The 13,504-nt window shown below is 45.1% G+C and overlaps 1 protein-coding gene across 1 annotated transcript; it reads right to left on the bottom strand.

The window, feature by feature from the left end:
- Positions 1 to 431: 431 nt before the first annotated feature.
- On the bottom strand, positions 432 to 13,018 carry LOC115101731 (E3 ubiquitin-protein ligase TRIM11-like). The gene is made up of 8 exons (XM_029621200.2): positions 12,945 to 13,018; positions 11,561 to 12,102; positions 11,388 to 11,483; positions 11,007 to 11,240; positions 8,720 to 8,742; positions 8,447 to 8,592; positions 8,067 to 8,338; positions 432 to 1,508 (listed from the first exon to the last, which is right to left on the bottom strand). The coding sequence occupies exons 2-8, from the start codon at positions 12,056 to 12,058 to the stop codon at positions 1,239 to 1,241; spliced, it is 1,539 nt and encodes a 512-aa protein (XP_029477060.2). The 5' UTR covers positions 12,059 to 12,102; positions 12,945 to 13,018; the 3' UTR covers positions 432 to 1,238.
- Positions 13,019 to 13,504: the final 486 nt, after the last annotated feature.

Raw genomic sequence — 13,504 nt, 5'->3', positions numbered from 1 at the left:
CTTTCTTCGAACACACACCAACCCAAAATATATATTTTTTTGAGAGTTGGTCCCCAATATTCAACAGTCAGAAGATTAGCAGTTTTCCTGAACAATTAAAGATGTTAACACAAGGAAATTGCAGGACTATGCATTTATTCACTGAGTACTGTCAGGCAATCCTGGAGTCTAAGTTTAAGTTCATAAAGAAATAGTTGAGGGTATCACCTGTTTCAGTTTGAAAGGTGTCGTCCTTATTTTCCATATCGGGTGAAGTACAATTTTGCTCCTTGGAGATGGAGTGATAGTCACATATTCCTCATAACCGCTTTCTACTCTGTTCTCTCACATGCTACAGGATCACAGAGACCTCCCTTTGAAACAGGCATCTAAATGGCCATGCCAGAGGACCCACTGTGTTATAATCTCTCTCTCCTCCCCCCCCCCTCTCTCTCTCTCTCACTCTTTAATTCTCTGTCACTCACCCACCTACTCATTTTCTCTCTAACAATGAAAAGTGGCAGTGAAAGTATTGCATCTGAGATGTTTTAATGTTGAAGGTAATTTTGTGACATTGTTTAGTCTGACACGAACTATGACATTGATTTAAAGCATGTGAATCTACCTTGAGCATCTTCAAGCGAATCCCTTTCAATATAATGGCGTACATAATTTCACTTTTGTGAAAGATTCTAATGCCTGATGATTCTGTTATCTATACTACAATATGGTTCAGTCCACACACCTTCCATCTCTTTTTTTCTCAACACTATTTGGGTTATTTAGCTTGGTACACGAGTGCCCCAAAGAACCCATTTTGATTATTATATGCATAAAAAAATAGTCTAAACAAACTCAGAAAAGGAAATGAGACCCCATAGCTATGTTACATCACAAGAATCTAGAACTATCCACTGAATGTTACATTTTCTTTAGAATATTGTCCTGTAGTTTGGATGTATTTGATTAAAACTCTCTCTTGGGTCCAAGTTGCTTGGGTCTTTCAAATTCCTCCAAACTATGATAAAAGTAGGACATACACATCCATTCCTTACTGATTCAAAGTCATAGTTCATAGTACTTTGAGTCCTGAGCTCTGTAAGAATGTAGTCTTACCATTTGTCATGCTCACACAAGCTCTATTGTTCATCGTCCAATCCCTCATGAGGTCCCGGGAGATGTTCCAGAAGGAAACCTCCCACAAAGTCTCTATCCTTGAACTCCCACCCCATTCTAATTCTCTGGTTCCTGATGATCTCTCACACCCTCACTATGGAGATTCTGCTATGGAGTTCAGCTTTGTAGAGGCCAAAGCCCAGGCACACGGGCTGGCTGAAGGAGGTGGTGAAGTTGTGCAGGTGGGTCAGGGTGTTGGATGGCCCCACCTCGGAGAAGGTGATGGTGCCTGCGCCATAGTCCAGGGCCACGCCAACACGGTTGCCCGACATTCGACTGGAGATGCGTGTCTTCCTGCGGTTGTGCCAGGCGGCTAGCTTTCTATCATGCTGCTGTGTCAAGCTCCAAGACATCTGCAAGTCAAAATATCATCTAACAGTCAATATAGAAAACCAACCATTTCATTTTTTTATCACCATTTGTTTCTCGTGATAAAAGTTCAATTCAAAGAGACCAATTAAAGTAATTAACGATGTCTCTATCCACAGTTTTATGCGACTAAAGAAGTGGCATCGCCAGAAATTTGTTGGTGGGAGGGCCTGCAGAAATGTAGGTGAATTGTTTTGCCATGGGGCAAGGAGAAAAATGTGCAGTTTTATAGCTAATCTCATGCTATTCTACACATTTTACCATGGGGTGGAGAGACATTTTATTTTTATTTTTTTTAAAGCTAATTAAAACTAAAATATGGGTATGATGACTGTGATGAAGGCACTGGATTATGAGCTGTGTTGTTTGCTAAATGAACAAATGAAATAGTAATTTGCATGGTGCATATAGCCATAGAAGCACAGTGACATATGCCTCAATGCAGTCATATTCCTGACTTATTGGGTGGTGTGGCTTTCAGTTAGATATTTTTGGCAACCCATCCCGTGAGAGTGAATGTCATTCCAGGTAATCTGTTCTGTTATATTTAATCAAATCTGGCTAAACCAGTGCACTGCTTCCTATGAAATCTATCTGACGGTGTTTAGGTAAATGACAAATAATGTCCCGTTTGGAACACAAGTAAAAGAGCAGATATTGCTCAATCTGATTGGGTGGACCTGGCTCCCCAGGGGGTGCCTACGCCCCTGGAGTAAAGTCATACCATACAAAAAAATATATATATATATTTACACTACCGTTCATAAGTTTGGAGTCACTTAGAAATGTTCTTGTTTTTGAAAGAAAAGCAAAAAAAAATGTGTCCATTCAAATAACATCAAATTGATCAGAAATACAGTGTAGACATTGTTAATGTTGTAAATGACCATTGTAGCTGGAAACGGTTAAGTTTTTAATGGAATATCTACACAGGCGTGTTCCAATTGTGTTAGCTAATCCAAATGTATAATTTTAAAAGGCTAATTGATCATTAGAAAACCCTTTTGCAATTATGTTAGCACAGATGAAAACTGTTGTACTGATTAAAGAAGCAATAAATCTGTCCGCCTTTAGACTAGTTGAATATCTGGAGCATCAGCATTTGTGGGTTCAATTACAGGCTCAAAATGACCAGAAACAAAGGACTTTCTTCCGAAATTCATCAGTCTATTCTTGTTCTGAGAAATGAAGGCTATTCCATGCTGGAAATTGGCAAGAAACTGAAGAGCTTGTACAGCGCTGTGTACTACTCCTTTCACAGAACAGCGCAAACTGGCCCTAACCAGAATAGAAAGAGGAGTGGAAGGTCCGGTGCACAACTGAGCAAGAGGACGACAAGAACATTAGAGTGTCTAGTTTGAGAAACAGATGCTTCACAAGTCCTCAACTGGCAGCTTCATTAAATAGTACCCGCAAAACACCAGTCTCAACGTCAACAGCGAAGAGGTCACCCCGGGATGCTGGCCTTCTAGGCAGAGTTCTTCTGTCCAGTGTCTGTGTTCTTTTGCCCATATTAATCTTTTCTTTTTATAGGCCAGTCTGAGATATGGCTTTTTCTTTGCAACTCTGCCCAAAAGGCCAGCATCTCGGAGTCGCCTCTTCACTGTTGACGTTGAGACTGGTGTTTTGCGAGTACTATTTAATGAAGCATCAAATTCAAGCATTAATAAATGACAGCATAGGTTTCAAGTTTCATGCTGGCTAGCCGTGGGTGTTATCCTGGGAGAAAGTTAGAGGAGAGACAGGTGTCAAGCCATGGAAATGTGATAAGCATGATGAGTTTGCTATTTGTGAAGAGAATAAAAACAGTTACTCTATCAAGACACGAGGAATGTGCATGACAAGGACATCTGATTGGTAGGGCTAAATAGGAATTATCATTTGAAATTGTGAGGAAAAAATCTCCAACTACGTGCAATAAGAAAATTATGATTTAATATACCTTTTATGTAATCCCTTTTTTGTCCGAATAATATTGTAAGGCAAAATGTAGTGGTTTGATCAACATTGCGATGTTGACACAGGATCATTTTCATAAATTTCGAACATATAATCATTAATTATTCAAATTGGCACAGACATGAAATGATGCCTGATAGTCAATTTGTTGAAAGTAACGAGCTTTACAAACCAGAAACCGATAAGAGAAGACAGTTATTGTGCATTTCTCACCAGCTGTTACTCACCGGCTGTGTTACTCCAGCCCAGTCGGCAGGTACAAAAGTAACGTTGCGGTAGTTCTGTTCTCGGTCTATTTCATTTAAACTCTTTTACCATAGAAATAAAATTACAGCTGCTAATGGTAGAGGACATGTATAAATTGTTTGTTGTAAAATATGGTCTTTCTAGTTCATCCCGGTTCTCCCCTAATCATCATCTGGAAGTAAACATAGAGTCACACTATGATCATGTGGTGGTCTTCCCACTACGACTCGGGAAACCATGCAGTTTATTAGGCTACACATTAAATACATTATGATGAACTTCACAGGGTGGTGAAAGTGCATGGGGATGAGGTTGATGCTCTTTTCCAATAAATATTGAGGGTCTTATTCTGGCAACATGATGATCGATACATGACTGCCGTTTGACAAAAAAAAAATTCTCACTCTTATCCATAATGATCTCAGGATGTAAACTAGCATACTCGCACACCACTGCAAGCTGTTTTTTTTTTGTTTTGTTTTTTAACTAGGCAAGTCGGTCAAGAACAAATTCTTATTTTCCAATGACTGCCTACACCGGCCAAACACGGACGACGCTGGGCCAATTGTGCGCCGCCCTATGGGACTCCCAATCACGTCCAGTTGTGATGCAGCCTGGATTCGAACCATGGTGTCTGTAGTGACGTCTCTAGCACTGAGATGCAATGCCTTGCGCCACTCGGGAGTCGACGTGCCAGAGTAGGCACATTTAAAGCATTTAAAGCAACAGTTTTTGTGACAAGTTTAAAATACGATTGATTTAAGATCATCACGCACTGATTTTTATCCCCAACAAGTCTGTTTGGTGGAAACACACCACTGGTGGGAAAATGCATATTTTATTTATGCATTTCTTTATATATTTGCTATAACGACACATGGCGAGACCCACATGTAGACACAGGAGGCCGGATGGCCGTCGATGAGACAGGGAGGAGGGGTGGACCTGGAAACAGTAGACAAAGGACAGTGAAACAAGAGCTTAATCCTGGACACATGAAAGTGGGATGTATACGGAGGGTATGGGGCAACCAAAGACGAACAGCAGTGGGACTAAGGACTTTAGAGATGGGGAAAGGACCAATAAAACGTCGGGAAAGTTTACGCGACTCCACCTGGAGGGGCAGGTCCCGCATAGACAACCATACCCTCTGCCCAAGACGAGAGCGGGGAGCCGGAGTCCAGTGGTGGTCGGCATGTCGATGATACCTGGAGGTGGCCTTGTGAAGAGCAGACCGAGCTCTCTTCCAGGTATGCCAACAGCGGCGGACGAACATCTGGGCTGAGGGTATGTTGACCTCTTCTTCTTCCTCTGGGAAGAGCGGGGCCTGATATCCCAAAGGGCGAAAGCCCAGTGGCCGAGCAGGGAAGAGTGTTCCGGGCATACTCCATCCATAAAAGTTGCCGGCTCCAGGTGGTGGGGTTGGTTGAGACGAGGCACCTAAGCGCAGTCTCCAGGTCTTGATTGGTACGCTCCGATTGGCCGTTAGACTGGGGATGAAACCCGCAGGACAGGCTGGCCGACGACCCAATAAGGGTGCAGAACGCCTTCCAGAATCGGGATGAGAATTGAGGATCACAATCAGAGACAATGTCAACAGGGAGTCCATGGATTCGGAAGACGTGCTGCACCACGAGCTGGGCCTTTTACTTGGCTGGAGATAACTTGGGGAGAGGGATGAAATTTGCGGCTTTAGAGAACCTATCCACTACTATCATGATACTGGTCTTGCCATCAGACAGAGGAATCCCAGTGACAAAATCCAAGGATATATGGGACCAGGGGCGATGAGGAACAGGGAGTGGCTGAAGGAGGCCAGCCAGAGCTACCCGCGCAGTCTTATTCTGAGCACACACCTTGCATGCGGCTACGAAGGTTGAGACGTCAGGAACCATAGTGGGCCACCAGAAGTGTTGGTGGAGGAATGCCAGGGTTCGATGGGAGCCGGGATGGCAGGTGGGCCGCCGCCCAACCCCCCCCCCCCCCATCTCTGCACCGCGCTTGGCGGTTCTAAATTCTTATTATCGGTCAACACCAAAAATGGGTGTTCTACCCCTTCCAGCCAGTGCCTCCACTCCTCAAACGCCATCTCCAACTCCAATGTCAGAAGCGTCGACCTCAAGCACGAACTGACGGGACGGATCTGGATGGATGAAGAAGGGTGCTTTAGTAAAACAACTCTTGAGATCCAGAAACTCCATGTCAATAGCTGGAGACCATGTGAACAGCACCTTGGGAGAAGTAAGTGCTGAGAGGGGAGCCGCCAGGCTGCTGTAGCCCCGAATGAAGGGGGGGTAGAAATGAGCAAATCCCAGGAAACATTGCAGCTGCACTCTGGATGTGGGTTGGGGCCAATCCACCACCGCTCTCACCTTTTCAGGATCCATCTGAACACTCCCTTCAGCGATGATGTATCCCAGAAAGGAGATAGTTGAGCGGTTGAATTCGTACTTCTCAGCTTTCACAAACAACTGGTTCTCTAAGAGGCGATGAAGGACTTGTGTGACATGGAGGACATGTTCTTGAGCAGAACGGGAGAAAACAAGGCTGTCGTCGAGGTAGACAAACACATCTATTCAACATGTCACGGAGCACATCATTGACCAGGGCCTGGAGCACTGTGGGAGCATTGGTGAGTCCAAACGGCATGACCAGGTACTCATAGTGTCCACTAGCTGTGTTGAAGGCCGTCTTCCACTTGTCTCCTTCGCGTAGTCAAACTAGGTGGTAGGCATTCCGAAGGTCCAACTTGGAAAAGATGGTTTCCCCCTGGAGAGGTTTGAAAGCCAGGGAGAGGAGTGGTAGAGGGTAACGAATCTTCCCCTTGATGTCATTGAGGCCCCGGTAGTTGATACATGGACGCATGTTTTTTTTCCACAAAGAAGAACCCTGCGCCAGCAGGGGAGGCAGAAGAACAAATGCTCCCAGCAGCCAGAGAGTCTGCCTCTGGAGCCATGAAAATCCCGAAACAACAGGAACATTGAGAGAGTCAATGAGAAGAAGTTGTATGGACACACGCAGGTTAACGGGCACCGTACTATGAGTGACCCTGCCTATGGTGTTTCCGTCCAGTGCTCTGGCGTCCATGGGAACGGAGAGGGGTTGTGTGGAGATACCCAGCTCCGATACCAGAGTAGCGTTCATAAAACTCTCATCAGCTCCAGAGTCAATGAGCACCCAGAGAGATTTAGACCAGTCACCCCACAGCAGGACAGAAGAGAGTACTCTCACAGAAGAGAGTACGAGTACTGTGAGTTAGAAACCTCCCCGTATGGCCTACCATGGTACTCTTACCTACCTGATGAGTCCGGTCTTTTATTGGTACTGTAATACCCTGTAGCAGCACAATACAGGCAACTGTTGGAGTTAAGCCTCTATAGTCATTTCTGAGGCGACAATCTAGATCTGCCTAAGCACTGTAGAAAACGAGTCGCTCATTCTCGATGATCCCGAGGGGACTCGGGTGACTTCAGATCCTCTCGAAAATGCAGGTGTCGGGTTCTTCGGGGGCGAGCAGGCAGCCGTGGACGAACGAGTGGGGCTGAAAACAGACCTCTCCTTCCTGCGCTCCCATAGACGTCCATCAATCCTTATTGTTAAGGATTGATGGACGACAGAGTATGGAGACCTTCCATAAGGCTCTGAAGTAGCTCCTCATGTTTTTCAATGGTGCCTCCCTGCAGGGAGACAGCGTTACAGAGCCGCTCCGAGTCTGCTGGGTCAGTCATGGCCAGTTCGTACTATAACGACACAGGGCGAGACCCAGATGCAGACACAGGAGGCAGATGGTTCGAGTCTCTGATATTTATTAAAATACAAGGGGGAGGAAATAGGCTGGTCGAGGACAGGCAGACGTTCATTAACCAGGACAGAGTCCGAAGGGTACAGGGGGCAGGCAGGCTCGAGGTCAGGGCAGGCTGAATGGTCAGGCAGGCGGGCTCAGTGTCAGGGAAGGTAGAACAGATCGGAACCGGGAGGGCTAGAAAACAGGGACTAAGAAAACAGGAGCACGGAAAAACACACTGGTAAGCTTGACAAGACGAACTGGCAACAGACAAACAGAGAACACAGGTATAAATACACTGAGGATTATGGGGAAGATGAGCGACACCTGGAGGGGTTTGAGACAAGCACAAAGACAAGTGAAACAGATCAGCATGGGACAATTTCCATGAAAATCAGTTGCCAATTGGATGGAAAGCTAGTTATTGATTAACTTCCAGATCAGATTACAAATATAACAACTAACATGTCATGTTAGTCTTATTACCACAGTTCTTGCTATTATTAAATACCACATGAAGAAGAGCAAGGGGAGAAGAGTGATGACAATGTACCTTGTTATTTCCAAAGGCATTGCCCACCTTCCCCTTCCGCCCGATGCTCCGGTAGGACACCGCAATGTCCCAGAAGCCTTCTGCTTCCAGCTCCCAGTAATGGCTTCCAGAGGAGAACGTCTGGACAGTCAGGACTTGAGCCCAGTGATCGAAGCGGTCGGGGTGAGTGGCACACGGAAGGCGGTGTTTGACCTGCATAGCTGACCGCAGGCCATCAGAAATGCTCAGGAGAGGATGGGCGGAGTTAGTGTCCAGAGTCAACGGACTTGTCACTATAGAAATAGAGAAAGAGACAGAAAGCACAGCGAGTGAATATGAATATGAACCTGAATTCATCCCATCTCAGATTTCCGCGTTGAAGATTCAGCTTGTGCACTCACAGAGCTCTCTCTTGAGTTCGGTGAGACAGTGCAGCGTCTCGGTGATGAACTGTCGGTGCTTGCTCTCAATGTCCTCCACAATGTGCTTCCTATCCAGGTTGACAGGGTCAGGGGTGAACAAGGGGTAGTTCAGGTCCACAAGTAGCCTGTTATAGAGCACAGCAGGTTAGACACAAATCATGTTATTTTCAAACATACGTACATACACAATCGCGCGCACACACAAACAGAAACAAACAATATCATACTAATGAATACCTATTCCTTATTTACCTTGAGTCATCAGAATGAAATGCCTGTGAACAGAACAAAGAAAAGGAGCCAAGGACTGTTATAAGACTGTAATAATAATTATACAGTGCATTCGGAAAGTATTCAGACCCCTTGACTTTTTCCACATTTTGTTACGTTACAGCCTTATTCTAAAATAGATTTTTTTTAAATCAAATCTACAGACAATACCCCATAATGACAAAGCAAAAACAGGTTGTTAGACATTTCTGCCAATTTATAAAAAAGAAAAAACTGAAATACCTTATTTACATAAGTATTCAGACCCTTTGCTATGAGACTTGAAATTGAGCTCAGGTTCACCCTGTTTCCATTGATCATCCTCGAGATGTTTCAACAACTTGATTGGAGTCCATCTGTGGTAAATTCAATTGATTGGACATGATTTGGAAAGGCACACACCTATCCATATAAGGTCCCACAGTTGACAGTGCATGTCAGAGTAAAAAACCAAGCCATGAGGTCGAAGGAATTGTCCGTAGAGCTCCGAGACAGGATTGTGTCAAGGCACAGATCTGGGGAAGGGTACCAAAACATTTCTGCAGCATTGAAGGCCCCCAAGAATACAGTGAACTCATTCTTAAATGGTAGAAGTTTGGAACCACCAAGACTCTTCCTAGATCTGGTCACCTGGCCAAGAACCCAATGGTCATGATGGTTCCTCTCTGGAGATGGGAGAACCTTCCAGAAGGACAACCATCTCTTCAGCACTCCACCAATCAGGCCTTATGGTAGTGGCCAGACGGAAGCCACTTCTCAGTAAAAGGCACATGACAGCCCGCTTGGAGTTTGTCAAAAGGCATCTAAAGGACTCTCAGACCATGAGAAACAAGATACTCTGGTCTGATGAAACCAAGATTGAACTCTTTGGACTGAATCCCAAGCGTCACGTCTGGAGGAAACCTGGTAAAATCCCTACAGTGAAGCATGGTGGTGGCAGCATCATGCTGTGGGGATGTTTTTCAGTGGCAGGTACTGGGAGACTAGTTAGGATCGAGGGAAATTTGAATGGAGAAAAGTACAGAGAGATCCACAATGAAAACCTGCTCCAGAGCACTCAGGACTTTTGACTGGGGTGAAGGTTTACAACGACCCTAAGCACACAGCCAAGACAACGCAGGGGTGGCTTTGGGTCAAGTCTCAGAATGTCCTTGAGTGGCCCAGCCAGAGCCCAGACTTGAACCTGATCGAACATCTCTGGAGACCTGAAAAGAGCTGTGCAGCGACGCTCCCCATCCAACCTGACATAACTTGAGAGGATCTGTAGAGAAGAATGGGAGAAACTCCCCAAATACTGTTGTGCCAAACTTGTAGCTTCATACCCAAGAATACTCAAGGCTGTAATCGCTGCTAAAGGTGCTTCAACATAGTTCTGACGAAACGGTCTGAATAGTAAATGTTATATTTCTGTTTAAAAAATTTCCCTGATTTGTATATTTGCTAAAAATTCTAAAAACCTGTTTTTGCTTGTCATTATGGGGTATTGTGTGTAGATTGATGAAGGGGAAAAAACAATTTAATCCATTTTAAAATAAGGCTGTAAACATAACAAAATGTGGAAAAAGTCAAGGGGTCTGAATACTTTCCGATGCACAGTAATTCACCGTTATTCATGGTTGTAAGACAATAACACAAAACTGTTAATAAAGTTATTCAAATGTACTATCTTTAAAAAAAAGAGGCATTCATTGACAGCTAATCAATAAAAGCAGAAAGCCTTCATTGCCACAGTACAAATCCTGCATGAATGGCACTGTGAATCACCCCCAGATGGACAGGGAGGTAAACAAATTAGTTGAAATCCTCCGCTATGCAGTGTACAACATATGCTGTCTTGTAAGTAAATAGGTGGTTAAAACGTTGCAGTACAGTACAGAAGTGAATGTTCAGATTCGGAATGATTACCAGAATTGTGACCTATGCCATCAAATAATTTGAGAGGATGGCTTTGATGAATTCCGTTTGTTTGAGGATACTCAAAGGTTGTGTCTAACGCACAGACATTAACTGCCTGAAATGGTTACTGTGAAGTTGGATATGTATTGTTTTATTGCAAAACTGAGGTCCCAACTCTTGCGTGGTCACTAATGACACAATGGCACCCCAAAAGTAGGCTGTAAACTCCACTACCCTGGCGGAATATCCAACCTGTTTGCTCTTACTTACATGGTATCCAAATCATCCCCAGATTCCAATTGGCTCCTTCAAACCCTCTCCTCTCTCTAGTCATCTTGGTACCCGGTAAAAGGGTTCATAATAAACATCTCACCCAGATGAGCAGGAAGGGGTCTGTCTCCTCCAGCAAGGATGCCAGGTAGTGGTGAATGTCCTGGGTCTTACTCAGGTCCACCCTCACCCTGCTGCAGTCGTTCTGCAGGTGCTCCATGACCTTCTGCCTCTCCCTCAAGGTGCTCTCCCTCAGGGCCAGCACTAGCCTCTCCACCTGCAGCTGCAGATCTACACCCATACGTTCCACCTGGGAGTCATTTGCCACAGACATGTCCTGCAGGGGGACAACAACCATCACTGTAGATTTTTAAGGTCAGGACAGGACTCAGCTTTCAGGCAGAATAGAAGCTTGGACCGATTAATATAAGCATGAACAGGAAATTGATGGACCTGCTATAAGAATGTGTGTGTGGTCACTCACTGTTATAGTGAGGTCAGTGTTCTGGTACTCTCGGAGGATCCGTTCACCTTCATTCAGCTTTTCATCTGCTTTCTGGAGAAGGCCCTTGAGGAGGACCTGTGGAAACACGGATTTAGAACTGTTATAGTCACACTATAACACCAGCTGTAGGGAAGGACAGGTTGTTTACTGACCTTGAAGTCCTCCTCCACCTTCCTCAGTCCTTTAATGCGGTGCTGTGCATGGCCACCTTCCAATAGGCACTCTGAACACGCGTACACCCGCTCGTCTGCACAGTAGTAGAGGAACATCTCCTTGTGGGCGGGACACCTGCGGTGAGACAGATCTCCCAGGGGTTCCACCAGCAGGTGTGTCTTAAAGGCGGGCCGCTCCAGGTGGGGCCGCAGGTGCTCTGCACACAGAGACACCTCACAGCGCAGGCAGGTCTTCACCGCCACGGTGGTCCCCGCCTCGTCCTTGTCCCCCACAGGTGGGCAGCAGTCACACGCCACTACCCCTTGTTCCTCCTGGCACTGTGCGCAGGTGAAGCGACCCCTGACCCCAGCCTTCCTGTGCACCCAGGTGTCCCGTACGCAGACCGGGCAGAAGCTGTGGCCACACAGCAGGGACTGGGCCTGGCTGAAGACGTCACGGCACAACGAACAGGTCAACTCTTCCTCCAGGGACGCCATGTCAACCGATTTTGTCACCTCGAACACGAAAAGGGAAAAGGCACCTTTGCACAAAAAAAAAAAAATAATGTCAAAATCATTGTCAATTTGTCCAAATAATGAGCAGTTAAAATCATCTTATTTCCCAGTCTTAATGCCCAACGTCTTATTTTCTAGCCACTTCATGTGTAATTATTGCCTAGTTAACCATATTTTATTTTTTGCCAACATAGCTTGTTGTTCCAGCAGCTAGATACATCACTAGATGGCAAAAGAAGGTAAATAACTCATGAAAACACTCCCTGAATCTGAATTTAGTTCAACTACCACCAAGCTACTGCAAAATGTAGTTAAATTACTAGTTAAACTACATGTAGTTCACTACTCCCCAACACTGGATAGTGACACTGTTTACTCATAGTTCACACCAAAGTCACTTGTGTAAAAACTAACACTAGGAATTAGGTTTTAGGAACAGGGCTAAGTCAGTCCACTTCACCGGCGCCAACTCCTCTATTTATCTTCCTACTTATCAACCATTAAGCCTGTTTATAAGGTTTTTGGCCATTGTTCAATATTATTAGAACACCTCAAGATCTTCCCATTGTCTTAAGTGTCAGACATGACTACTTCTTCTCTAGTTAACTGGCATAACCTGCATCACTGAGTTTATTCTCATGCTACGGAGGAGTTACAACACTGCTTGACCTGAACCTTGTACCTATAGCGCATCCCAATCCCTGCCTGTTGCTATGACGGGATCAAGACATCATCCTCCCCGCCTGCCTGTCTACATGTGCTCTTCCAATCTGGTTTACAACTCCCCTATATACATTCTGATATGTCTTTCTTGTGTGTTTTTTCAAATTGTTCAAAGGTCCACAATACAGTATAGATTCCCCCTTACCTGATTGTGTCCCAGGTCTGTCACAGTGTGGCCATCGTTGGGTGTAGTGCTGTCAGTGTGTGTAGAAACCGGCTAATCCCATAAAAATGTCTGCTTTAAGCAGAGGGACTGACCTCTCATAGCACATAGTCACATGACCTACTCAGAGAGCGAGGGTGCATCTCAAGACTCTAAGGAGGCTTCCTCTCCTTTATCTCCTTTCCTTCACCTGCACTGCTATGAAGGAAGTGTAGGAGTGAAAGCAACTCTCCAGTAGGCAACTACCATATTACCTATCTTGGGTTTTCGGGTGAGAGCTGAAACACACACACTCCGAGAGAGAGAGAGAAAGATTATATTCTACAACCACCTAAAAGCAATTCCCAAACCTTCCATGACAAAGCCATCACCTACAGAGAAATAAACCTGGAGAAGAGCCCCCTAAGCAAGCTGGTCCTGGGGCTCTGTTCACAAACAGAGCTCCAGGACAGCAACACAATTAGACCGAACCAAATCATGAGAAAAAAGAGAGAATTACTTGACACATTGGAAATAATTTACAAAAAAACTGAGCAAACTAG

This window comes from Oncorhynchus nerka, linkage group LG20 (genome assembly GCF_034236695.1).
Source record: "Oncorhynchus nerka isolate Pitt River linkage group LG20, Oner_Uvic_2.0, whole genome shotgun sequence".
Taxonomy (NCBI): Eukaryota; Metazoa; Chordata; class Actinopteri; order Salmoniformes; family Salmonidae; genus Oncorhynchus; species Oncorhynchus nerka.
This window is presented reverse-complemented; position numbering and strand designations above follow the sequence as displayed.

Excerpts from the sequence above, each read along its gene's own strand:
- LOC115101731 (XM_029621200.2), bottom strand. The coding sequence starts at position 12,058 with ATGGCGTCCCTGGAGGAAGAGTTGACCTGTTCGTTGTGCCGTGACGTC. Across the intron at positions 11,484-11,560 it reads AGGTGGAGGAGGACTTCAAG|GTCCTCCTCAAGGGCCTTCT; the intron begins GTCAGTAAACAA and ends GTGTTTCCACAG. Across the intron at positions 8,339-8,446 it reads CGAACTCAAGAGAGAGCTCT|TGACAAGTCCGTTGACTCTG; the intron begins GTGAGTGCACAA and ends CTATTTCTATAG.